This window comes from Hippopotamus amphibius, chromosome 3 (assembly GCF_030028045.1).
Source record: "Hippopotamus amphibius kiboko isolate mHipAmp2 chromosome 3, mHipAmp2.hap2, whole genome shotgun sequence".
NCBI classification, from domain to species: Eukaryota; Metazoa; Chordata; class Mammalia; order Artiodactyla; family Hippopotamidae; genus Hippopotamus; species Hippopotamus amphibius.
This window is the reverse complement of record NC_080188.1, coordinates 142,608,892-142,636,203: the sequence shown is the minus strand read 5'-3', so window position 1 is coordinate 142,636,203 and position 27,312 is coordinate 142,608,892. Positions and strand designations below refer to the sequence as shown.

General features: G+C 41.3%; 1 protein-coding gene across 3 annotated transcripts in view; it reads left to right on the top strand.

Moving 5' to 3' along the window:
• The window catches only part of TP53BP2 (tumor protein p53 binding protein 2), a 68,287-nt gene that overhangs the window by 17,905 nt on the left and 23,070 nt on the right, over positions 1–27,312 (top strand). For 2 of the 3 annotated variants that reach the window (XM_057727286.1, XM_057727287.1), the window contains exons 2-5: positions 13,711–13,858; positions 20,017–20,130; positions 23,704–23,786; positions 27,021–27,122. In XM_057727286.1, the coding sequence (XP_057583269.1) occupies positions 13,711–13,858; positions 20,017–20,130; positions 23,704–23,786; positions 27,021–27,122 (447 nt within the window). Of the gene's footprint in view, positions 1–13,710; positions 13,859–20,016; positions 20,131–23,703; positions 23,787–24,268; positions 24,358–27,020; positions 27,123–27,312 lie in introns of those variants that run through there. The other variant, XM_057727288.1, reaches the window with a different exon arrangement.

Sequence of the window (27,312 nt, the reverse complement as noted above, 5' to 3'; positions counted from 1 at the left end):
GCTAGCACTAATTGATGAATTTAGTAAAGTAGCAGGAAATAAAATTAATGCACAGAAATCTCTTGCATTCCTATACACGAACAACGGAAGAGCAGAAAGAGAAATTAAGGAAACTCTCCCATTTACTATTGCAACAAAAAGAATCAAACACCTAGAAATAAACCTGCCTAAGGAGGCAAAAGACCTGTATGCAGAAAACTATAAGACACTGATGAAAGAAATCATAGACAACACAAACAGATGGAGGGACATTGCATGTTCTTGGATTGGAAGAATCAATATTGTGAGAAATGACTGTACTACCCAAAACAATTTACAGATTCAACACAATCCCTATCAAATTACCAATGGCATTTTTCACAGAACTATAACAAGAAATCTTACGATTTGTATGGAAATGCAAGTGACCCTGAATAGCCAAAGCAATCTTGAGAAGGAAAGATGGAGTTGGTGGAATTAGGCTTCCTGACTTCAAACTATACTATAAGGCCACAGTGATCAAGACAGTATGGTACTGGCACAAAAACAGAAAGGTAGATCAATGGAACAGAATTGAGAACCCAGAGGTAAACCCAAGCACATATGGGCACCTTATCTTTGACAAAGGAGGCAAGAATACACAATGGAAAAAAGACAGCCTCTTCAATAAGTGGTGCTGGGAAAATTGGACAGCAGCATGTAAAAGAATGAAATTAGAACACTTCCTAACACCACACACAAAAATGAACTCAAAATGGATTAAAGACCTACAGGTAAGGTCAGACACTATAAAACTCCTCGAGGAAAACATAGGCAGGACACTCTATGACATAAATCAAAGCAAGATCCTTTTTGACCCACCTCCTAGAATCATGGAAATAAAATCAAGAATAAACAAATGGGACCTCATGAAACTTAAAAGCTTTTACACAGCGAAAGAAACCATAAAGAAGACAAGAAGACAACCCTCAGAATGGGAGAAAATACTTGCCAACGAAGCAACGGACAAAGGATTAACCTCCAAAATATACAAGCAGCTCATGCAGCTTAATACCAAAAAAGCAGATAACCCAATCCGCAAATGGGTGGAAGACCTCAATAGACATTTCTCCAAAGAAGACATGCAGATGGCTAACAAACACATGAAAAGATGCTCAACATCGCTAATCATTAGAGAAATGCAAGTCAAAGCCACAATGAGGTATCACCTCACTCTGGTCAGAATAGCCATCATCAAAACATCTAGAAACAATAAATGTTGGAGAGGGTGTGGAGAAAAGGGAACTCTCCAGCACTGTTGGGGGGAATGTAAACTGGTACAGGCACTATGGAAAACAGTTTGGAGGTTCCTTAAAAAACTAAAAATGGAATTACCATATGACCCAGTAATCCCACTCCTGGGCATATATCTGGAGAAAACCATAATGCAAAAAGAAACATGTACCATAATGTTCATTGCAGCACTATTTAAACTGGCCAGGACATGGAATCAACCTAAATGCCCATCAGCAAATGAATGGATAAAGATGTGGCATATATATACAATGGACTATTATTCAGCTATAAAAAGGGATGAGATGGAGCTATATGTAATGAGGTGGATAGACCTAGAGTCTGTCATACAGAGTGAAGTAAGTCAGAAAGAGAAAGACAAATACTGTATGCTAACTCACATATACGGAATCTAAAAATGGTACTGATGAACTTGGTGACAAGAACAAGGACGCAGATGCAAAGAATGGACTGGAGAACTCGAGGTTTGGGGGGGGCGGGGGGTGAAGGGGAAGCTGAGACGAAGCGAGAGAGTAGCACAGACATATATATAGTACCAACTGTAAAATAGATAGCCAATGGGAAGTTGTTGTATAACAAAGGGAGTTCAACTCGAGGATGGAAGATGCCTTAGAGGACTGGGATGGGGAGGGTGGGGGGGACTTGAGGGAGGGTGGGGGGGAAGTTGAGGGAGGCGGAATATGGGGATATGTGTATAAAACCAGATGATTGAACTTGGTGTAGCCCCCCAAAAATAAAAAAAAAACAGATGAATGCATAAAGAAGACGTGACACATATATACAATGGAATATTACTCAGCCATGAAAAGGAATGAAATTGAACTAAATGTAATGAGGTGGATAGACCTAGAGACTGTCATACAGAGCGAAGTAAGCCAGAAAGAGAAAAACAAATACCGTGTGCTAACTGATATATGTGGAATCTGAGGAAATGGTACTGATGAACCCAGTGACAAAGCAAGAGTGGAGATGTAGATGTAGAGAATGGACTTGAGGACACGGGGCTGGGGTGGGGAGTGGGGGGCGAAGGGGAAGCTGGGATGAAGTGAGAGTGTAGCATAGACATATATACACTGCCAGCTGTAAAATAGATAGCTAGTGGGAAGTTGCTGTATAACAAAGGAAGATCAACTTGATGATGAGTGATGCCTTAGAGGGCCAGGACAGGGAGGGCGGGAGGGAGGGGATATGGGAATATATGTATAAATACAGCTGATTCACTTTGGTATACCTCAAAAACTGGTACAAGAGTGTAAAGCAGTTATATTCCAATAAAGAGCTTAAAAAAAGACTAATTTTATAGTCGAAAGTGATGCTTCATTGCTTTAATTTACATTTATCTCCCCAGCACCCCATGTTTTACCATTTGTATTGCCATATGTGGTCTGTGTGTTACAGCGTCTGCTCTTAAGTATGCTTTAGATTTGACTCTTGTTGGTTATTGATTAGTCTGTTCTTCTTGTGGTTCATACTATAAAAAGATAAAAGTTCTTGATTTACAAGTTGGAAAGAAGTTAACAGTTGATGTCTGCATGTCACCTGGTATTAAGGGAAGAAAAGCCATCTCCTCTGTTCCATCCACGCTAGGCACTGTGAGCATTTTCAGGTGCTCCAGCACTTTCTCGTCTCATAGCCACACGTGCAGCTGTAAAGGCTCATGTGTTGTTTTGATCTGATTATTGCTGCCCTCTTTATGGTGAAAATAATTTACGTCACAGGTTCCCAGGAACACATTTTGTGAGTCAGTGAGAATTACCGGCTTTCTCCCAGCAGCTCCCAGGGGATTTAACTCTGGGGCACTCCAATTTCCTTGCTTCCATGTGGGAAAGAAGCTAAGAAAGTCACCTCTATTTTCTTGAGAATACGGTGTTTTAAAAACTCTAAAGTGTCAGGAAAAGGTTGCATTTTGGAAGTAAGGTTACTATAGATTCTTCTTCTTCTTTCTTTACGCTTTCCATTAATTTATGCCTCCTTGCTGAAATCTGTTTACCTCAGAGCACATTCATCTTTCTCCTTTCTGAATTTCCATGTTACCTGCAGCCTCACTCATGTAAATCAGTAATAAATTGTTCTCTAGTTCTTTTCATCAGTAAATTTCATTTCTTTTAAGAGATTTTTCTCTCTCTCACATAGTAAGTATGTAGTAGGCATTTTTAATTGTGATATAATTCACATAGCGTAAAATTCACCCTACACAGTATATAATTCAGTGGGTTTTTTTTTTTTTAGTATATTCACGAGATTATCACTACTAATTCCAGAACATTTTCATCACCCCAGAGAGAGACTCCATTCTACAGAGTCACTCCCTATTCCCCCTCCCCCCAGCCCCTGGTAACCTTTAATCTACTTTTTGTCCCTATGGATTTGAATATTCTGAATATTTCTTTTTGTGTCTGGCTTCTATCACTTAGCATAATGTTCTCAGAGTTCATCTATGTGTAACATGCATCAGTACTTCATTCCTTTTATGGCCAAATAATGTTCCATTCTAATGCAGAGGACATTTAAGATATATTTCTTGGTTGGTTGTTTTTAGTCCCTGGCTAAAGTTGAGGCAGTATGGTAGCCCTAGAAAAGCACTGTCAGACAGATACTTGCCTTGCATATCTCACAGCAAGTTCCTGGGAAATAAAAATGGTACTTTATGTTTATCTTATTAGTTTCATCAGTTCCTTAAAAAATCAATTTTATTATCCAAGTTATGTTTACTCACTCTAGAAAATTTGAACATAGATAAGCTCCCCAAAATTCATTTCATAATCTGATCACCAAGGCATAACTACTGTTAATTTGGTGAATTTAATTCCAGGACTTTTTGTTTGTTTGTTTTTAACATGTATTACATGTATGTATGGACATATTATATTTTTCCACTTGTGTAGTATGATATGGTGAACACTGTTTTATAACAAAACAATACATAACTGACACATTTTTGGAAGTTTTGTTCTTTGTGCTTTATCCTTCTAAAATGTTTTGGTATCAGGTGCTGAAAACTACGATTTAGCAGTTTTATTTTTTATCTTTAAAGATCATGAATTCTTGGCCAAAATTGTTGCTTTCAGAAGGACTTAGTTGATAGAGTAGGTTAAAATTTCTTTCTTTAGTAAGTTTTCAACGTGCTGATAAAATTGCTTCATCAAAATGAAATAAAAACAGCTCCATCTTGTTTTTGTTTTATTTTTTAGGGAATTAAATTACATTTTGAAGAATGCTTTTATCTTTTGTAGCACAGTGCACTTTGGAAACAAAGATAAAAGGAAAGTAGCAATACAAAGAACATGTGTGACTACTTTTTCTCAGGTTAACATGATATAATTTTTATTTTTTTGAATTTTTAAATTCTTTTGTATTAAGTTTATTTATTTTTTTAATTTTAATTTTATTGGCTACGTTGGGTCTTCGTTGCTGCATGCGGGCTTTCTCTAGTTGCATCAAGCAGCGGCTACTCTGTTGCCGTGCGCGGGCTTCTCATTGCAGTGCCTTCTCTTATTGCAGAGCACGGTCTCTATGTGTGCACGCTCCAGTAGTTGCAGCACACAGGCTCAATAGCTGTGGCTTGCAGGCTCTAGAGCGCAGGCTCAGTAGTTGTGGCGCACGGGCTTGGTTGCTCCACAGCATGTGGGATCTTCCCAGACCAGGGCTCGAACCTGTGTCCCCTGCATTGGCAGGCAGATTCCCAACCACTGTGCCACCAGGGAAGCCCAACATGATATAATTTAACCAGCCCTCTCTTTTGACTCTCTTTTCTTTTTTCTTTACATTCTTTTTTTTAAAGAACTTTTATTGAGATACAGTTAACATAAAATAAACTGCATATATTTAGAGTGTACAACTTGGTATCCCAATCTCCCGATTCATTCCTCCCCAACCCTCCCCGCTTTCCCCACTTGGTGTCCATATTATGTTTAACCAACTTTCTCTTTTACTCTCTTTTCTTTTTTTCTTTACATTCTCTTTTTTAATATTCTTTTCCATTATGGTTTATCCTAGGATATTGGATATAGTTCCCTGTGCTATACAGTAGGACCTCGTTGTTTATCCATTCTAAGTGTAATAGTTTGCATCTACTAACCCCAAACTCCCAGTCTGTCCAGCTCCACCCCCTACTTGGCAACCACATCTTTTTTCCTTTTTGTTCCTCTTCCAAGTAAAGTAAGAAGAAGAAAATCAATACTCATTGAGAAAATGCCTGTTTCACTTCCTCTATAAAATTTGAAATAGTTATAAATTATCACAGTAAAGCCCGTAATTGTGGGCAGACTATAATTAAAAGATTTTAAATTATAAGTGATATATATATGCAAGTGATATTTAATCTTTATAACTTGGGGACTTACTTAATGTCTATAAATTTAAAGATGGGTGGAATGAGTTTTAAAGGTTTATTTCAAATGGTGTGATGTCTTTTTGTTCTAATCAGAATCTTCTGGGCCAAATGTAGCAGTTAAAGGTATTACGGCCACCAGGAGCAGTTGGGACTGGTCGGTGGTCCCTCTCCCCCACCCTGTCTCTGGTGTGGATGGGAAGACACCTGCCCTCAGCTGCACATGAACTGTCACACAGTCATGGCTCAAAGCCACCTCTTCCAGCTCTATTGTTGTCACCGTGCCGTGGTGTCCAATTAAGAGAGTGTCAAACATGATAAACCATCTTTGTAACTTAAAAAGTAGAATAATCACTATTGCAAAGAAAATAAGTGCGAATGGGACTGTGCTGGTTTGGCCAAGCTGAGCACGAAACGTTTGTGGGTTCTCCAGATGCAGATCCCTGCTGGGCAGTGAGTACTGGTCTAGGGAACAGGCAGTGACCAGAGATACAAATTCAGCATCATCACCACCATTTCCCCCCTCGACTGGATCATTCTATCCATTAAAACGTTCCGTGAAAACTCCATGTTGAAATAAAGAAGAGACAAAGCACCCCTTTTACTCTGTCTTCTTCTATCTGTGGCTCCGTTTTCTCCATCTTTCTGTTATGAGTCTCTGAGTCCTTCCCTCAGGTTTGCAGCCTGTCCCAGCCAGCCCTTCGACCTCATTCCTCAGACAGCGATGGTCAAGGCACCCAGCAACCTGTCTTGCTGAGCCTGGGGACCAGTCCTCAGCCCTCATTTCTGAGATCTCTAAGCTTCATTTGACTTAGTTGAAACACTGTCTTTACTTGGTCTCTGGTACTCCACACTCCTTTGGGTTTCTGTCTTTTTTTTTTTTTTTGGCCTTCATGCTAATAACTTTATTTTTTTTTAAATTTTATTTATTTATTTATTCTTTTTTTGGGGGTACTCCAAGTTCAATCATCTGTTTTTATACACATATCCCCGTATTCCCTCCCTCCCTAGACTCCCCCCCCCACCCTCCCTCGATCTGTCTGTTTTTTTATGATTCCATCTTTCCCAATCCTTTGTTGGAGTCTTGTCCTCTCTGGGGCTTCTGGACGAGGCCTCTGTCCTGTGGGCCCTTCCCCAGCCTGTTCCTCCTTCCTCATCTCAGTAAATCACACCGCTGTTTACTCCGTTGCTTAGACACCAAATCCACATTCACTCTTTTTATTTATTTATTTATTTATTTATTTATTTATTTATTTTTGTTCTTTTTTTTAAATTTTTTTATTTTTTTGGGGGTACACCAGGTTCAATTTCTCTCTACCTTCGCATCCCACATTCTGTCCATCAAGCAAGTCTTCAAAATATAACCCCAATTCAGCCATTTTTTACCACTTTTGCTGTTACCTGCAGTCTGTGCTATCATTATCTCTCTCTCTCTCTCTCTCTTTCTTTAACCATTTTTGTAAGTCTGTATTGAATTTGTTACAATATTGCTTCTGTTTTATGTTTTGGTTTTTTGGCCACAAGGCATGTGGGGTCTTAGCTCTCCAACCAGGGGTGGAATCCGCACCCCCTGCATTGGAAGCTCGAAGTCTTAAACGCTGGACCGCCAGGGAAGCCCCATGGTATCTCATTTTATGTGCTACATTTCCTCTTAATTGGTCTTCCATGCCTGCCTCTTTGTACTCTATTCATATAGTAGCCAGAGTGATTTTTTTAAAAAATGACATAAAAATGACTTCAATACCCTGTTCAGAATCCTCCAATAATACTTTTTTAATTGAAATATGATTTACATACTACCATTTTGAAGTATCCAATTCAGTGGTTTTTAGTGTGTCTGCAAGGTGGTACAGCCATCACCACTAATTCCAGAACATTCTCATTGCCCCCAAAAGAAGCCCTGTACCTGTTAGCAGTCACTCCCCCAGCCCTGGCAACCCCTAATCTACTTTTTGTCTCTAATGATTTGCCTCCAGTGGTCTCTTAGATTAAAATCCAAATTCCTTGTTCTGGCCTTTGAACAATGGTTCTCAGCTTGTGGTTTCCATGGCGGCAGTATCAGCACCACACGGCAGCTTGTAGACATGCAGAGTCTCAGTCCCCATCCTAGATCTACTGAATCACAAACTCTGAGGGTGGGGCCCAGCCATGTGTAGTTAACAACCCTCTGTCCGCACCACAGCTTGAGGACCAGTGGCCTGTGTGGACTCTCATCATCTGGCCTCTTTGAATTAATCTCCTATAATCCTTTCGTCTTGCTCTCTCTGCAGTGACCTTCCTCTTCCACAAATGTGACAAACTTGATTCCTCTTCGGGGCCTTTACATTTGCTGTTCCCTCTGCTTGTAATATTCTTTTCCTAGACCTCGTGATCCATTCTGTTTAGATTGTGGCTCAGGGGCCCTCTCTCACCACGTAGAAGTTGAAGTAATTGAGTCTGAGTGTGGAGAGGAGAAGCGTCTTTTGCTGGCCTGTCTCCACCCTGCTTTGTGCCCCAGGAAGTTGACTTCTGTAAACCGCATGAATGGCCTGCCTTGCCGTCAACTTCTAGTTGGGCTTGTCCAGTGGGGAGTGGTAGGATCCGTAATGCAGGAAGGAGGGAGCCAGGGTGGGGTATATATTCTTCTGGGCTGCTGTGTCCTCTCCACACAGCATGCACTCTTTCGCTTCCTTTCTCTCTTTCTTGAATTTTATGCCATGTGCTGTAATAACTATTTAGTAAAGATTATTTCTACATTAGAACTTAAACCGTAACATAGATGGCCTGTAGGGAATTCCCTGGCAGTCCAGTGGTTAGGGCTCAGTGCTCTCAGTGCCGAGGGCCCGGGTTCAATCCCTGGTTGGGGAACTAAAATCCCACAAGCCTCGCAGTGTGGCAAGAAAAAAAAAATGATAACCTATAAATCTTTCATGAATGAAAATAATGTTGAAACAGAAGTAGGATGACATAGCATGATGTAAGCTGCAGAAATGAGGAGAGGGCAGTAATTTCTGTCAGCATGTATACCTTTGCTGTATGCTATCTGCTCTACCATCTGTCAGTACCTGAGGGAACACTTACTGTGAAAATAAATCAGAGGTGAGTCTGTCACATGCAGTAACAGCTACGGGATTCAGTCATTCATAAACGCGTACTTATTGTGTGCTTTTTACAGACCAGGCATAGTTTAAGGTGCTGAGGATACCATGTTGAACAGACAAAACCCTGAACTTCGTGGAGCTTACATTCTAGCAGGGAAAACAGATAATAAAAGCAAGTGAAATAAATATAATATATGATATGTTGGTCACTGTGCCAAGGAGAGAGAGAAGGCGGGGAAGTGCGTGTGTGTGGTGCACGTGTGAGGGCGGTGGTAGGATTTTAGGCAAGATGGCCAGGGCCGGCCTTCCTGGGAAGGCAACATTTGAATAAAGACTCGGGAAGATGAGGGCGCAGGCCGTGCTGGCACACAGGGAAGAACATTTGTCGGGGAAGGTCATCAAGAAGGCATGACCTGCAAGCTGGACCCAGGCGCTTGGAGGCCATTCACCTGCTTTCCTGTCCTTGGAATGTGCGCTCCGCCTGCCCATCCCAAGCTCAAGCTGCCCAAGGACGCAGCCTGGAGACTGAACCCAGTTAAAGCCTCTCCATATGCTTTTAACATTCGGGGGGAGGGTCGAGGGTCTACTTGTCCTGCAGCCCCCAAGACAAAGTCTTGGAAGCAAGCTCCCTAGCTAAGTGAATTGCCACCTGCCAGTCTGCAGTGGGCTGCTTTCTCCTTTGGTCTCTCCCTGCCCTCTGTGCCTGGGGCCAGTTTCAGATTCCACCTGGAGAGCTCCGAGGAGGTTTCGACCCCAAAACATTGCAAACAGGAACAGTCAGTGCACAGGCTCCAGGGGGTGGACAGCAAGGAGGATGTTGGCGGAGCAGAGTGCGGAGAGGCTTAGAAGGAGGGTGAGGACTGGAGATGGAGTGGGAATGGGTGTTGAGGTGGGCAGATCCTAGGTGGAGATCATCCAAACAAAACTCCCTCCCCACCCCTCCCCACTGCTACTGCAGTCACAAAGCAGAGCAGCCCTGGTTTTCCTCCTGAATTTAGTCTGAATTGTTCAGTTCACACCCACCCCTGTGTGCTGCCCTTCTCCCCCTGACCCCCCCCCCCCCCCATTTAGTCACCAGATTTCTGTTGAATCTATCCTTTTTTCCTCTGTCCTCCTTACCACTGCCTTCATTCAGGTCCTCACTTCGTGGCTGAATTGCTAACTTCCAGCTTGTAGACTCTTGTAAAGGTGTTGGCTCTTACTGTGACACCCAATAAACATCCAAACCAAATGGCAGCTCTTAGGGAACTTGGAACTCTTATTTTGAAGACGAGGAGGCTGAGATTCAGGGAAGCGACATTACTTCCCTAATAATTATTAACAAGTCTGGGGTTAGAACCCAGATCTCCCACCTGGGAGTCAGCAGCAGGTTACATTGCTGGCACACCCCCAAGTGCTCAGCACAGTTAGAAAAGTCACCACAGAGCTGTCTTCATTTGTGACGGCAGGAACAGGGTCCTTTCATGCACTCACCACTCATAGCAGTGCTAATCCTGTGGGTTTTGGGGGAAAAGCAATCTTAGAACACATTTTTCATCATTCTTATTTGTAATTGTACTCTTTTTTTTTTTTTTTAACCACGCTGCACGGCTTAAAGGGTCTTAGTTCCCTGACTGGGAATTGAACCTGCACCCCGGGCAGTGAAAGCTCAGAGTCCTAACCACTGGACCACCAGGGAATTCCCTGTAATTGTACTTTTAAGTAAATGAAGCTGTTGTTTTCTAGAAAGTAAAAGACCAGATCTCTAGTCAGGTTTGGTTGCAGTGGTTAAGTAGAGCATTTCTCAATATTCTTCTGCTGTAAAATATTCTGCTATAAGGAACAGCTTAAAGAGTAGAGGATGGGTAAAGAAGAACAGAATTGTACCCTGATCCTCCCATTTTAGTAGCCAGTATAAAGACTCTTTATAAATGAGTCTTTTGCTTCATTTATAAAGAGAAAGTAATATCTGCTCTGCTTATCTGAGAGTTGATGTAAGTTTCTGAGATAATGTGTGTGAAAGGACTCTAAGAGATGAAGTATAAAGGTGCTGTTATCTTATGTGAGCCTTTTTTGTTGTTGATATAGTATGTTTTGTATATATGCTGTATAGTAAGTATTTCTGTAATAAGTGCCTTTAAGTCTCATATTTACAGTGAAAACAGTTACTATGAAGTGTTGAACTTCAGAGAGTTTTGGTGTGGGTAGGGAGGATAGAGGAGGAGTACTATTTAATAAAGAGTAAGTTATTTATCTCGCTCATTAAATGTGCTGTATATGTATCTAGAGCAGCAACAGGGTGGAAACCTGTGTTCATATTGTGTAACAGTGTTGACGTGCTACTTTGTGGGCTAAGTTGAGGCCTATAACTATGTCTCTTTATGTAGCACAGTTTATCAGAATGTGAAGAATCTGATACAGTTAGCTTGAAAGCTTCTGAGCTCATTCTGGCAAATTCTAGTTTTGTTTTTATATATTTTATTGTTTCAGCATTATCCACTGAAACTTTTTTCTGGATTACCCTCTAGCTTAACGGGTTCCCTTCGATGTTTTCTAGTTTTGGGGGTTACTTTCTATGTTATACATGTTTATGTGAGTTAAAAGCTTTGGTTGCAGGAAGTGGAGACTTGGCTTACCTTAAGAAATCATTGTTTTAGCGCAGGAAGGAGCTAGGAAGCCGGGAGGGGCCGAGACTGCTGACCCAGGGGCCAGCCTTCTCTTGTACATGCTGTCTTCTCCCCTTACTTGGACCAGATCCTTGAGGCACTCAGTCTGCCGTCTTAGCCAGTTTCCATCAGGCGCTCTGCCCCCCCCCCCCAGAAGAGCCTACTGCTGCTCTCAACTTCTGGGGTAATGGGCAGAGAGGTTTACGCAGGTTGGGCAGTTGTGGGACTGCCTGTTGGCAGGCGCTGTGGCTGTCATGCGATGTCCTTGTATCGTGATCGCCGTGCAGATCCTACTCACTGCTTTGTTATAGCCTTAACACCCCAGTTTCCCCCAATGTTTGGCATAGTTTTGTTAATTATTTTTACAGAGTGTATAATGGCCTATGAAGTTCATGTTTCGCAGGCTTTGCATTCCCTTTCTTTGATTAGAATTCTTTTCTTTTTTTTTTTGGCTGCATTGGGTCTTTGTTGCTGCACATGGGCTTTCTCTAGTTGTGGCAAGCAGGGGCTACTCTTCGTTGTGGTGTGTGGGCTTCTCAGTGTGGTGGCTTCTCTTGTTGTGGAGCATGGGCTGTAGGCTCGAGGGCTTCAGTCATTGCAGTGTATGGGTGCAGTAGTTGTGGCACACGGGCTTAGTTGCTCCACGGCATGTGGGATCTTCCTGGACCAGAGATTGAACCTGTGTTTCCTGCATTGGCAGGTGGATTCTTAACCACTGTGCCACCAGGGAAGTCCCTGATTGGAATTATTTTCACAGAATGAATTCTCACAGTGGGATTATGCTTTCAAGTTGTTTGTTTTTTGTTGTTTTGTTTGTTTGCTTTTAATCTGGATGCACACTAATCTGCCTGGAGTAGGTCTTCCCTGAGTCGTGAACGAGATGGGGGTTTGCTGACTTGCATCGCCACCATCAACTGTTTGTGGACTCACTCAGCTTCTTCAGTACTGGGAATTAACAACTTTTTTGTCTGTGGTTTTGTGGTGTGAAAACTTGTATTTATCTTTATTGTCATGCCTTTTATTTTTATTTTATTTTGTTTTTTGATTATTTACTTATTTATTTATTTGGCTGCATTGGGTCTTTGTTGCTGTGCGTGGGCTTTCTCTAGTTGTGGTGATATTTATTTGGCTGCATTGGGTCTTTGTTGCTGTGCGTGGGCTTTCTCTAGTTGTGGTGAGTGAGGGCTACTCTTCGTTGTGGTGTGCTGGCTTCTCAGTGCAGTGGTTTCTCTTGTTGCAGAGCACGGGCCCTAGACACTTGGGCTTCAGTAGTTGTGGCACGTCAGCTCAATAGTTGTGGCTTGCGGGCTCTAGAGTGCAGGCTCAGTAGTTGTGGCACATGGGCTTAGTTACTCTTCGTCATGTGGGATCTTCCTGGACCAGGGATCAAACCCGTGTCCCCTGCATTGGCAGGCCGTTTCTTAACCACTGCACCACCAGGGAAGTCCCTGTCATGCATTTTATTTATTTTTTTTCCAACTTGAATTCTTCAGTAACAGTATTTTTAAGATGCAGTGTCTATTTTTACTGGGAGAAAGATTGTTACTGAGTTTTAGATCTAAATCTTCTGGTCTGAATGTTTATATACAAGGTCATATCAGTTTTAGCATAACAGCCATTCATTTCTACTTACACCTTATTGATGAAGACGTACACTTTAAAGTAGGCATTTAATCTGATTAAAACATCTAGGTTTAAAAATATAATTTTTTGAACAGGCAATATATTTGTGTGGTATAAATATTAGGTTCCCCTCCGAGTTCTGTCCTGTTTGTCCCATCCCCACCTTCAGAAGCAACTCGTTTTGTTCTAGTGTATCCTTCCCCAGAGAGGCTTTGCCTGAGAGTGTGTGTGTGTAAGAGTGTGTGTGAGAGAACATCATCCCCTGATCATCTTCACAGGACTGATAAGTTCTATTTGTAGTGTGGGTCTGGTACATCATACTAAGAACTACATAAGTATTTGGTAAACAAATAACATGAATAAAATGTCAGAGGAGGACTTTTTTTTTAGCTGTGCCACGTGGCATGTGGGATCCCCAACCAGGGATAACCGGAGTCCTCTACATTGGAAACATGGAGTCTTAACCACTGGACCGCCAGGGAATTCCCAGAGAAAAATTTAATATGACCTCTTGTGTGCACTGATTTGACTGTGCTCCAGGGATCCCCAAGGGCTTGCAGACACTGCTGGTTGAGGAGGGGGTGGGCATCTATTGGCCAAGGTCCAGGTCCCTCCTTCCCTCAGGCCAGAGGACAGCCAGACGGTCCTGTTGTGCATTTGTGCTTTGACTGAGACCATCTGGGGAAAGGAATTCGAGGTGAGTAAAAGTGACCAGTGTAGACAGTACTGAAAACTGTTTTGTTTCTCCTTTTGTTTTCAGATGTTTCTTACCGTGTACCTCAGCAACAATGAGCAGCACTTCACGGAAGTCCCAGTTACTCCGGAAACCATCTGCAGAGATGTGGTGGATCTTTGCAAAGAACCTGGCGAGAGCGATTGCCACCTGGCTGAAGTGTGGTGTGGCTCCGGTATGTGTGCTTCAGTCATGCTGTCTTTTTTTATTATCGGTTTTGGAAACGGCAATGTATGTATTTATCATCAGAGAAACTGGAGAATAGGATTTCCTTCAGAGGTAGTGTTTTCAGTCCAGTTTTGTTGCAGCCTACAAAGTCTTCTTGCTATTTTCTTTCTCTGCAACGCACCATACATGCTACAGTATAAAAGGTCAAAGGAGAGGCAGCTGGTACATGGGGTGGAAGCTTCTGGTGTGTCATGGTAAAATGTATAGTACTCACAAGTTTGTTTTTGTGTGCTTGGGCTTCACTTAATTAGGAATTTGAGGTGTGCTGATTGTTTTGCCCTCTCTGAGTTTTTGTAGCTTTTTAGGGAAGGCTCTTTGGTGTTGAGTTACTGTGGTGGCAGGAGGCAGAGGTGAAATCATAGGCATTATTTTAAGCCTTGAAATCAACCCCTCACTTAGTTCTTTGGAGTCCTGAAATGGGACAGCCTGGTTTCTTTTTGCCCCCTTAGGAGTTTGTAGATGTGGGAGTAATTTTTCATGATTTCTGCTTTGTTCCTGTGCAGCCTGGGTGAACTCCCACTGTTTCCTTTTTCTCCCCTGGGGGTGTAGTGTCCCAGCGCAAGTTTCCCACTGTGTTCATTGCCTTCATACCATTCACAGTGTGTGATCAGCTGAGGGCCCACTGCTTCCCAGGCAAGTCCTCTTATTCATCAGGTTGACTTTCCTACAGCTGGGTGTTCAGGAAGGTCTTCTTCACTCTCCCTGAGTTGCTTACTTCACGTAGGAGCTAGATTAGACCATTCCCATAGAGAAGCCCAAGTGATCCTTTTAAAATGAAAATTCGAAAGTTTGACTTTCCTGTTTAAACTCTTTAGTGGCTTTCTCTTCTGCTTCAAATAAAATCCAAAGTCTTAATCTTAGATTGTGAGGTCTTTGATGTCATCTGGTACCATTTTCCTCCTTGCCTGCCTCCTGCAGCTTTTTTTTTTGTTCCTGGGTAAACAAAGCTCTTTCCCACCTTCCAGCCATTGGCACCAGCTGTTCCCATTGCCTCCATTGCTCTGTCTCCAGGTTATGTCATTGCCGGTTCCTTCTGGTCATTTGGATTGCAGCTTAAACATTGCCTCCTCGGAGATGCTTCTCCTGAGCTTCCTACTAAAGCAGCCACGAGGTTCTCTATGATGTCATCCTGATTTGATCCTCTGCATGAGATGTGTCTGTTTTGTGTGTGTGTTTATTCGTCTGTTGCCTCTCTAATCCCCTAGCCTCACACACACATGCACGAGAATGTAAACTCCCTAAGAGTAGAGACCTGCTTGTTTTGTTTCTTGCTGTACCTCAGCTCGGGGGAGCGCTCAGTGAGCATTTACTGAATGCATAAATGAGCTTCTAACTGCTCTGGTGGCCTCCTTGCATTCTGCAAATTACTCTCCCAAATTAATTGTAACCACACATTGTGAGCTTCCTTAATTTCCTTCCTCTGTACTTACCTCAGATTTCTCTGAACATGTGCCTATGCTTCTTCCTGATTTCCTTTTCTTTCCTTTTTTAAAATAAATTTATTTATTGACTGTGTTGGGTCGTCATTGCTGCATGCAGGCTTTTCTCTAGTTGTGACGAGCAGGGGCTACTCTTCACTGTGGTGCGTGGGCCTCTCATTGTGGTCGCTTCTCTTGTTGCAGAGCATGGGCTCTAGGCACGTCAGCTTCAGTAGTTCTAGTACATGGACTCAGAAGTTGTGGCTTGCCAGCTCTAGAGCACAGGCTCAATAGTTGTGGCGCACGGACTTAGTTGCTCTGAGGCATGTGGAATCTTCCCAGAGCCAGGGCTCGAACCTGTGTCCCCTGCATTGGCAGGTGGGCCCCCAACCACTGCGCCACCAGGGGAGTCCCTTGATTTTCTTAAAGAAGTGTTCTTTCTGTTTGCCAAGGCTCACTGTCTGCCTTGAAACTCTTGATTCCACTGATTCCCTTTCCTCCCTAGTGTCTTGCTCACTTGAGTTCAGTAGCCTTTACTATGTGATGATGATGTTTAAAAGATTTTCTTTCTTCTTTTTTAATTAAAAAAAGAGATAACACCTGAATGTGTTTTTTTGTGAGAGAGGAAATAATATAGATAGAATGGAAATCTCTCCTCCAAGCCCATCCTGTGTCGCTTGATGTGTAATTGCTTATGATTTTAGCAGGTAGCTTTTCAGACGTTCTCTCTGCATTTATAAGTAACTATAGAAATAGTTTTGTGTCGTCTCTGTTTTTTCTCTATGTAACAGTGTTATACATGGCAACATCTGCAGTTTACTGTTTTACCTTATGACATAGCTTGGAGGTTTTTTCAGATTAGCATGTGTGAATCTACACCATCATTTTTAATAATCATAATTTTCCATAGTACCGTGCACAAACTGTAGTTGATCACACCATTTGTTTATTCACAAACGTTTCAGTTAATTCTCTAGTTTTTATAAATGCTGCGGTAGAAATCCTTGTAGGAGCCTTTTGATCATGTGCAAGCATTTCTCTAGGGTAGATACCAAGAAGTGGCATTGCTTGCTCAAAGGTTCACACATTTAAAATTTTAATATATTTCACCAGATTTCCCTCAACAAAGGCTATCTATAGCTCACACTTCTACCAGTTATTTCTAAAAGTATCCCTCATCAACAGATGATACAATAATATTTTAATTTTTGCTAAGCTGATAGCTGAAGTTGCCCATTTTTTCATTTGTCTATTGGCCATTTTGGTTTCCATTTATAAAAAAATTGTTTCTTCATAGCCTTTTTGTTCATGCTTCTTTTGGTTTTTGCCTTTTTCCTTCTTGATTTGTAGGTGTTTAAAAAAATACTATTCTGGACCTCAGGCCTATTTGTGTATTATTTATGTTAAATATTTATTTATTTAATTTATTTTTGGCCGTGTCATCTCTTAGTTGCAGGGGGGTGCATGTGCTTCTCTCGAGTTGTGGCGTGTGGGCTCTGTAGTTGTAGCACGTGGGCTTAGTTGCCTTGTGGCATGTGGGATCTTAGTTCCCTGACTAGGGATAGAACCTGCATCCTCTGCGTTGGAAGGCAGATTCTTAACCACTGGACCACGAGTGAAGTCCCAATTTGTGTGTTATTTTAAAAAAATGCTTTCTTTACTCCAAGGCTGTAAACATATTCTCCTATTATTTTGTGCTATTAAGTTTAATAGTTTTTTCCTTCCCTCCCTTCCATTTCCTTCCCCTTTCCTTTCTCATTTATTTTTGTGACGAGTGTGAATTAGGGATCTAATATTTTTTTCCGAAGTGGATAGCAAAATTTTTTAAGCGTCTTATTGAATAGCTGGTTTCTTCCTTACTGCTGTGAAATGTCACTTTATATTCTTGTTGTATCTCATGTGAAGTTATGTTTCCATAAGCTGTAGTCACTTTTATTTTTTTATTCTATTTTCATGATAGGACCAAATAGTTTTAATTAGTATAGTTTTATAATAGGTTGGGTAACTATAAGGCAAGTGCTTATTTCATTGTTATCCTGTAGTATTCTTGTGTATTTTCTTTTTCGGATATGTTTTAGAATTACCTTGAAAGGTTCCATGAAAAGTTCTTTGGGGATTTTGATTGGTTGCAGTGAATTCATAGTTCATTTGAGGGTTGTTTGTATGGTGTGATTACGAGCAGTGTCTTGGATATCAAAATCTTATCTCTTTCATTTACTAGCTGTATAACTTCAGGCAGGATGCTTAATCTCTGTAATCCTCAAGTGTTTTCCCTACAGAATTGGGATAATAATTGAATCTATTGCATGGGATTGTGTGAGGTTCCCAGGAGTTGACATTTTAAGGGGGCTTAGCATAGCCTCTGTTAGCGTAACATTTAGTGTTAGCTCTCAACAGGAAACAGTAGTTATGTTTTCAACTCCCCTATTTTTGCTATAAATTGTTCAAGGTGCCCCATTTTATTTTTATTTTTATTTTTTATTTTTTTAGAACTTTTATTGAGATACAGTTAACAGACAATAAACAGCATATATTTAGAGTGTACAATTTGGTATCCCAATCTCCCAATTCATTCCCCCCCAACCCTCCCCGCTTTCCCCACTTGGTGTCCATAATGTTTCTTCTCTACATCTGTGTCTCTGTTTCTGCCTTGCATTTCCTCTTTCATAGTTGTTAGCATTTGCCTTATGTATTGAGGTGCTCAAGGTGCCCCATTTTAAAAATAGTAAATATGTTACTTCCACTTTGCTAGCTTCTCAAGTTTCCCATTTCCTTTAACTGACAGTCTTTTAAACTAAGTAGCTTCTGTTTGCCATCTCCATTTCCTTCCTCCCCACTCATTTATTTGCTGAGAGAACATTTCTTGGGTTCCCAGAATGTGCTAGACACTGTGCCTGATTGTGAGGAATAGAGACATGAAACTGTCCTGGGTTCAAGTAAAAGCAGGAATCAGTGTACATTTATCATATAGTGTGATGACTGCAGGGATAGACAGATGTGCTCCACCTGCAGAAGGAGGAAAGGGTCCTGGGGACAGTTCTCAGTGCTAGGAATGGCTTGACCGAAGTCACGTAGACACGGATGCCAGGACAAAGGGATTGGTGCAGTCAGAGCATGGGATGAGTAGGTGGCTTTGAGACCCTTTGAAGTGCATTTCAGCTCGTGCTGGCCTAAGCCTGATTTTTTGTTGTCATAGGCCATCAGGATCTTGGCTCCTAAACCTTGTAAGAAGGTCCAGCCCAGCATGGGCTGGAAGTTACTTCACTTCCTTTGAATTCCCTCTTTGCTCCTGGAACCTGGGGATTTCACTGCATTTCTTTTGATCTTACATCTTTTTTTTTTTTTAAGAGCATAGGCGCAGTAGTTGTGGCGCACAGGCTTAGTTGCTCCGTGGCACGTGGGATCTTCCTGGAGCAGGGATCGAACCCGTGTCCCCTGCATTGGCAGGTGGATTCTCAACCACTGCGCCACCTAGGAAGCCCACTGCATTTCTTTTGAAATGAAGTGTGTATGTTGTTTTTGTTCTTGGTTTTGTTTTTTTGTGAGGAGGTGGAGGGGTCTGCTCAGGTTTTCTTTTGTGAGGGTGTCTGCACAGCTGTGGGTGTTTCCTTTTGGGGTGCGTGTGGGGGTGTCTTAGAATTTCCCCTGTTTAGAGAAGGAGGGGTATCTGTGTCAACTCAGTATGTCTTGTTACTGTAAGTAGAACCAGAGCTGTACTTCGTTGCAACTGAGCAGATTAAGTTCAGGGGTTAGTTCACAGAATTGGCTGCTGAACCCTTGGCAGCTGGGTTCTTTGCTGGTGTTGTTTATTTAAGGTATTCACAGAGTATCTTTGATTACTGATAAGTGCATGGAGTTTTCTTAGGCTTTCAACATTCTTATATTAAAAATTATATTGACATTTCTGAAGTTCTTTGATTTTAAACAGTTGCATCCTCAAACAGTGTTTTTGATTTTTATATCCAGATCCCTTAAGATTGGAAGATTTTTTGAGGGGAGCTAAAGATATATTGTTTCTCCTAAAGTTCCTATTTATTAGGGTATTTAGCTATGTCTGTTTTTTGTTGGTTGGTTTTTTTGGTCTCTAGAAAAGTTCTGACAACCGGCAGTCTCACTGGCAAGAAGGGCCAAAGAGGCATATTTTCAGGGCAGTAAACAGACTTTTGTTTGGAAATACATGTATATGATTTTTTCTTTTTTAAAAACGTAGTTTGTAAAATCGTCATTAAAAAAAAAAACCCAATTGATAGTAAGATGAGGCTATTTAGAAAGTTATTTTTTGATGTTTCATTTGTATACTTAGAGAATCATAGAACCATGAGAGTTAGAAGGGACCTCAGAGACAGTCCTATGGAATAGATGACAGGAACTTTGGAATCCGCAGAGCTCCACGACGTGCCTGTGGCTGGTGAGGGGCCATTGAATTAGACTCCTGAGCTCCTGCCAGCAGCCCGGATCCTGTCCTCCCCCCAGTCCTCCACCCAGCTTTGACCCTGATTATAGGGGTGGAAAGTTGGTGACACTTCATTTTCTAAGGGCTCTTTAAAAAAACAATGATCTAAGATACTGCGTATTTTCTGTATTCATTATGCATGATTTGCATGAAGGATAGACAGTAAATGATATGTTTGTCTTTCTTTTACCTGCAGATAACATGATTTGTGCATGATTTGTTCGTTTCTTTTAGAACGTCCAGTTGCCGATAATGAGCGAATGTTTGATGTCCTGCAACGGTTTGGAAGTCAGAGGAGTGAAGTTCGATTCTTCCTGCGCCATGAACGCCCCCCTGGCAGGGACCTTGGTAGGTAGCATCCTGTCAGTCACAGCAAAGATTTGAACTTTTATTTCATGCTCGGGAGTAGCTGGGGGAGAGGTGGCGCGTGATCAGGAGCCAGGTAATTTGAGGGGTGAGTGAGAGGTAAGGAAGTGGGAGCAGTGAGGATAGACCGATCTCCTAAGCCCTGGCTGGGGGGCGGGGAGAAAAGTGTGTGGTTCTGTTTGTTTTGTTTTGTTTTGTTGGAGGACGGGAAAAGTTTGATGACAGTTTTTTTTTTTTTTTTTTGGCTGCGTTGGGTCTGCATTGCTGCGTGTGAACTTTCTTTAGTTGTGGCGAGCAGAGGCTACTCTTGTTGCGGTGCTTGGACTTCTCAGTGCGATGGCTTCTCGTTGTGGCACGTGGGCCCTAGAGTGGGAGGGCTTCAGTAGTTGCAGCTTGTGGGCTCAGTGGTTGCGGCGCACGGGCTTGGTTGCTCCGAGGCATGTAGGATCTTCCCAGACCAGGGATCGAACCCGAGTCCCCTGCATTGGCAGGCAGATTCTTAGCCACTGCACCACCAGGGAAGTTCTGTTGATGACGGTTTTTAATGCAGACAGGAAGGAAAGGAGTCAGTAGAGCAGGAGGTTGAAACACAAGAAGGAGGGAATGCTTCACGGGCCAGTCATCTGTGGGGTGGAGATGGGGGAAGGGGTGGGGGAATGGGGGAGTGTGTGTGTGGCGGTGGGGAAGGGTCTCTCTTCCATTTTAGCTGGGTAGAAGGGAAACTGTGCAGAGGCAGGTAAATGTGTGTTCCCTGTGGGAGCAGTGGGAGGGGCTTCTCATCTGAAACATGTTTTCTCTGAGTTAGGAGGCACAGCCATCAGAAAGTGATGGTTGGAGCCGAGGTGGAGAACAGGAGAGAGCACTGCTAGGGGACCAGGGTGCTGGGGCCCCTGGAGGCCAGTTGAGACTAGAGACCAGGAGACCATGGGTGCCAGTGATGCTCTGCAGCCCAGAGGGTTACATTGACCCAATGTTGAGGGTTAGGGTTAGGGTTAGGCCAAACCGGTTCAAGTGGAGTCAGTGGGATAGGGAAGAAGTAGATATTGGTGAGATGGCCTCTAAGCTGGAAGGGGACAAAGTGAAGGTGTGGAGGGGCTGCAGGGAAAGAGCAGAGCAGTGCTAAGAAACTGCAGGTCTCAGATTCATGAACAGGTGCAGTGAGAGGGAATTATTGTCAAAAAGTAGAAAGTTTGAATTTAAGATTTCAGGGGTAATGCACTTCTAAATGATGTGGTCCTGCCTTGGGCCATGAAATGAGCCTCAGTTAGGAGACAAGAAGCCATGGATCTGAGAGGATACTGAGGTCGTCCAGAATGAAGGCAGGACTTAGGGTGGGGAGAACAAGGGGGGTCACGTGGTCACATCTGCGGTGACTGAGGGTTGTGACCAGAGTTTATAGATGACAATAGGAGAGGGTAGAGGGTAACACATGAAGGTGGAGAAATCGTGGGCTGAAAGCAGCCCTAGACATTGGGGACACAGCCATCCCTGTGACCCTGGAGGTCTCGTAGGATGTGGGAGAAAAGGCAGTTTCAAGTCTGAGATCTGTGGGGAAGCTTTGTTCTCAGTGGGAAACCACTGGTCGGAGCAGGATTACTAGGCGTTTCTAAAAGTGTTGGAACTTTTAAAATGGAAAGTTGAGGGTTTGTGACTTCAGTGTATAATTCTTGGGGATTAAGAATGTCGATAACAGAGGTTAATTATTAGATGTCATAGAATCTCAGTTTTATTCCTTTAGTACAAGTGTTCACATGGTACACAGCAATTTGACATTATCAAAGTGTGGGGGACCCCAGAATTGACTTAGTCTGGCCTCTTTCACTCTACAGATGAGAAAGGCTGATACTTGGGGTTAAATGACTTGTCAGAGGCCACACACCTAGAGGCAGAGCCAGGAGTAGAACCTGAGTCACCTTAGCTGGGCTGGCTCACAGGGCTTTCAGCATCACTGGTGTCTGTAATTTTATTTTAAATAAGCATGCATTTTCCCCCTCCAAAGCCTCCTTCTTTTTTGTGGTTTTAAGTTGGCATCTGCATCTTATTTTTATTTTGTTCTTTATTTGCATTACTGCATACATCTTCTTTTAATAAATTAGCTGAATTTTCCCCGTTCATCTACCAGTTCAAATATCTTCCTCTATAGTACCAGGTAAATTATTAAATAGCCTCTCAATAGGGCAATATGCAGTTTCAGTGTGTCTGTAATGTGAGAAATATAATCTGAAGATAAAGGTGCTGTTTTCACATTGTTGCAAAACACCAGTGCCACATAGTGTCTAAACTGGGATAAAACAGGATTGCTGTTCAGTGTCACCCTTTGTGGTGTAGACGTCTAGATTACAGATTTGGAGACTATTGCTGCATTCTTTTTCCAGTTTAACTAGGACCTGTGACCCAGAATGTATGTGACATTTTTTTCTTTTTTTAAGCTTTTGCTTTTTACTCTGATTATGTTAACTGAGCATGCCAGGGAGAAACTGGTGGAGTGCTCTCTCTTGAGGTGGCAAAGAAAGCAATTATTCCTAAATGATAGATTTTTTTTTTCTTCCAGAAATATTGTGACAGGTTACCTGAGCGATTTTGTCAGAGAACTGAACAGTATTTAAAAGTAAAGCTAACTCGTTGGAGTTAGGTATAAGTGTGATAGTATCCTGGCTCTGAGGATAGATGTATTTATTTACTGCTGTGAAAATTTGTTCAGAGCTTCCAGGCAGGTACAATAGATACTTGATTCAAAAGAATTTTTAATCTAAAACTTCTCAGGAGATATTTTTTTTTCTAACTTCTGGGAAGTAGAGGTATAAGCTAGTTTTGTATATTTAAGAAATTCTCTTTGATACTGTTTATTTCTTATAATTTACCAGTTTAAGACTTATTTTCCCTTCATGATGTATTAAGCGGTACTGAGAGACCCATATATTTGGGCTTGAAAAATTCTTTTTTAGCCAAAAAAGCAGAATACACAGTGTTTTCCAGTTAGTACTCTCCCAAACGAAGAAAATGGAAATTTTTTACTTAAATAAATGGGGAAGTACTTGGTGGTACTTAGGAATTACCACAAAATGACCAAATATTTGAAACGGCACTTGTTCTGTTTTCAATTGCTTCCTTCCCGTGTAAGTTACAAACACTTTAGTGAGTACAGGGATAGATTGATTTAATTTTCACTTATTTCTTTCAATGAAACTATTCTCAGTTTCACTACTGAGTAGCTGAACAGAACTGGGAGGAGCCACTGTAAGCAAATGGTATGAATGACCTATAATCAGAAGTACATTTATTTTCTTAATTTTTCCTCCTTTGGCATCTGACTCATGCAGCTTTCCTAGGGAATGGTTAGCACGTGACATTTTCTAGTGCTGACTATTCCAGGTAAGGCTTTCTAGAACAGGCTGAATTATGAGACCTTAACTTCATTGCTAGTAGAAAGTATTTTAAGTATATTTTCAACTGAAAATATCAGAAGGCGTTAACAACAGAATTCAGGAATGAACCGGTACTTAAAATATGTGTCACCTCTAGTGTTAATGCATACTTTTTGAATTTTGTGCTTAGTGAGCGGACCAAGGTCTCAGGATCCAAGTTTAAAGAGAAATGGTGTAAAAGTTCCGGGTGAACATCGAAGAAAGGAGAATGGCGTAAGTGATCGTTATTACCCGTGCTGTGTATGGACCACAGTGATACTGCTTTTTTAACCTTTAAATCTCATTCACTGTTACTTTTTTATTCAGTGGGTTATTAAAGATGGCCCATTTTAAAGGTCTTATTTTAAATTTATTTCATCAAAACAATTAATTTTAATGATCTCTGTGGCTGTTGAAAGGAGTCAAATGCTGAATATACCACAAATTCAGAACAAAACAAATGCTGAGCAGATTTGAGGACATGTTTGTTTTTTGTGTGATTTTATTTGCTGCTGTCACCACTTTGAGCGATTAATGATGTATTAATGCTCTTGCTATTGCATATGAATTTTAGCAGGTATCTTTGGGATTCTTTGTAGACATTTTCTTTTCAGAGCTTAGAATTTTTTAATACTGTTAAGGATTAGCTAAATTATATCTCTCCAACCTACATTTGCTTTACCCAAATTCTTCTTGTTTCTCTTCTTTGATCTCAGCCACGAAAGGTTGATATGAGGGTAACAAAAAAGGTCTCAACAGGATTTCAGTGCATCTTGACACAGTGTATCTTTCGTCCATCACCAAGGTTTTTATTTTTTATTTATGTATTACTTTGGCCATGCTGCACAGTATGTGGGATCTTAGTTACCCCACCAGAGAGTGAACCCAGGCCCCCTACAGTGGAAGTGAGGAGTCTTAAACACTGGACCGCGGGGGGAGTCCCATCACTGGGTTTTTGAAAAACATCTTTATTGAAGTATAACTGAGATATAATAAGCTGCACATATTTCAGGTATACAATTTGATGTTTTGACAATGTGTTCATCTCTGAAACCATCTCTGTAATCAAGATAATGAGCATATCCATCCCCGAAAAGTTTCCTCGTGTCCTTTTGTAATCCTTTCCTTCTTGCCTCCCTCCACATCCTCAGGGAACTGCTAGTGAGTCTGGTTTCTTTCACTACAAATTAGTTGTATTTTTAGAATCTAGGATAAATGGAGTCATCCAGTATGTACTCTTTTTATCTGAATTTGCTCAGGATAATTATTTTGAGATTCGTGCATTTTGCTGTGTTTATTAATAGTCAGTTCTAGTCTAGTTATATCGCTCCTTATCCATTCATCTATTGATGGACACTTGGGTTGCTTCCAGTTACTCCATTATCAAGCCACGATGAATATTTTGGGTATACATCTTTGTATGGACATATGCTTTTATTTCTCTTGAGTAAATACTTAGGAGTGGAATGGTTGGTTCATATGGTAGATGTATGTTAACCTTTTAAGCAGCTGCCAGACTGTTTTCCAAATGATTGTTTTATTTTACATTCCCCACCAGGGAGTTCTAGTTTTCCCACATCCTTGCCAACATCTGGTATGGTCAATCCTCATCTGGCTATCTAATAGGCGTGTAGTGGTATTACATTGTGGTTTTAGTTTTATTTCTCTAATGGCTAATGATGTTGGACCTCTATCACATGCTTATTTGCCATTCCTGAATTGTCTTTGGTGAGGTATTTATTCACCTCTTCTTCTTCTTCTTTTTTTTTTTTTTTTTTTTTGGCTGCACCGTGCAGCTTGTGGGATCCCAGTTCCCCGACCAGGGATTGAACCCCAGCCATGGCAGTGAAAGCACCGAATCCTAACTGCTAGACCACTCGGGAACTCCCTGTTTACCTCTTCTGCTTATTATTTTCTTTACTGGGTTGTTTGCTTTCTTATTATTGAGTTTAAGAGTTCTTAATGTATTCTGGATACAGGTTTTTTATTAGATAGATGATTTGCAAATATTTTCCCAGTTTATGACTTGTTCTTAATTTTAATACAGTATAATTGATCAGTTTAGGAGTTTTGTAGTTTTAGATTTTACATCTGAGTTTGTGATCCATTTTGAGTTAACATTTGCCTGTGTTGTGAGAGTTAAAGTTCATTTTGTTTTCTGTGTGTGGATATCCAGTTGTACAAGCAGTATTTGTTGAAAAGACTATTCTCCACTCAGTGGCCTTTTTTCCAAAGTCAGTTACCCTACATGCATGTGGGTCTATTTTTGTACTCTCTGTTCTGTTCCATTGATCTATTTATCTATCATGATGTCAGTAACATACTACTGATTACTGAAACATGGTAAGTCTTGAAGTCAGGTAGTGAGTGTTTTCCAACTTCACTCTTTTTGAAGTTGTTTTGGCTATTCTATATTCTTTGCACTTCCATATGGAACTTTAGAATTTGCTTGTCAGTTTATACCAAGAAACAAAAAAAAAGGGTGCCTGGAATTTGGTTGGGATTTTGTTGACTCTCTAGATCAGTTTTGGAAACATTGCCATCTTGACAATGTTGACCTTTTCCCTTCTTGAGCACCACAGTATACCTCCCCATTTATTCGGGTCTTCTCTCTCTCAGCCATGTTTTGAAGTTTTCATTGTGTAGGTCTGGCACATCTTCTGTTAAATTTATTCCTAAGTGCTTCATGTTTTTTATGCTATTGTTAATGGTATTAAATTTTTTTTTCAGTTTCTGGTTGTTGCTAATACATAGAAATATGATTGATTTTGGCATATTGATGTTTTATCCTGCATTCTTGCTAAATAACTTATTAGTTCTGGTAGCTTTTTTTGTAGATTCCATAGGATTTTCTTCAAAGGTGATTATGTTGTCTTTGAGTAAAGATAGAAAAGAAACTTTTTCCTTTCCAATCTGGACACAGTGTATTTCTTTTCTTTTTTTCTTTCCTTTTTGTTCTATGGGCACTGGCTAGAACCTCTTAAGACCATGCTGAATGGAGGAATGGAGGTTTAGAGAAATGGACATCTTGCTTTGTCCCTGAAGACCCATTGTATCTTGAATTTTTAAAATTCTAGCGTCATATTTTTAAAGGGTGTTTTGATGACTGTAATTCTAGGTTTGCTGCCAGTGCCTCAAAATCATGTTTAATGTGGTCAAACACTGCCTTTCTAATTTAAATTAACAACAGGACGAGGTAATTCCATTTGTGTCTCTGACTACTGAAGCTATTTAGTTTAAATTTACATCTTAAAAGAGTGTTGGTTTGTACGTTGGCATGTTTTATGTCTTAATAAGTCAGTGTGGGGGTGTTCATACAAAAATTAATGGTTTCTTTGATATTATGGGAGAAAAATGGCTAAATAATTTTGTCATGATTGGTTCAGGTGACACTTACAAATGGACCTTTGAGGGAGGGATCTCTGTGATCATTTTATACTAAGCTGGATTGTTTGCATTTTTTGGTAGGTTAATAGTCCTAGGATGGACCTGACACTCGCTGAACTTCAGGAAATGGCATCTCGCCAACAACAACAGATTGAGGCCCAGCAACAAATGCTGGCCACCAAGGTAATGCCGCGTTTTCAGAGACCTAACTGGCCACTCCCATTAATGTGTGTGTAAAGCTGGTTACGTTCCACCCCTCGCTAGTAAGCCGGTTGCCTCACAGATAGGAGTTGATACCGTCAACCCGAAAGGTACCTGCTTTCTTCTCTTCGCCACAGCTTTTTGTAGAAATCCTTAAATCATCCAGTTGTGC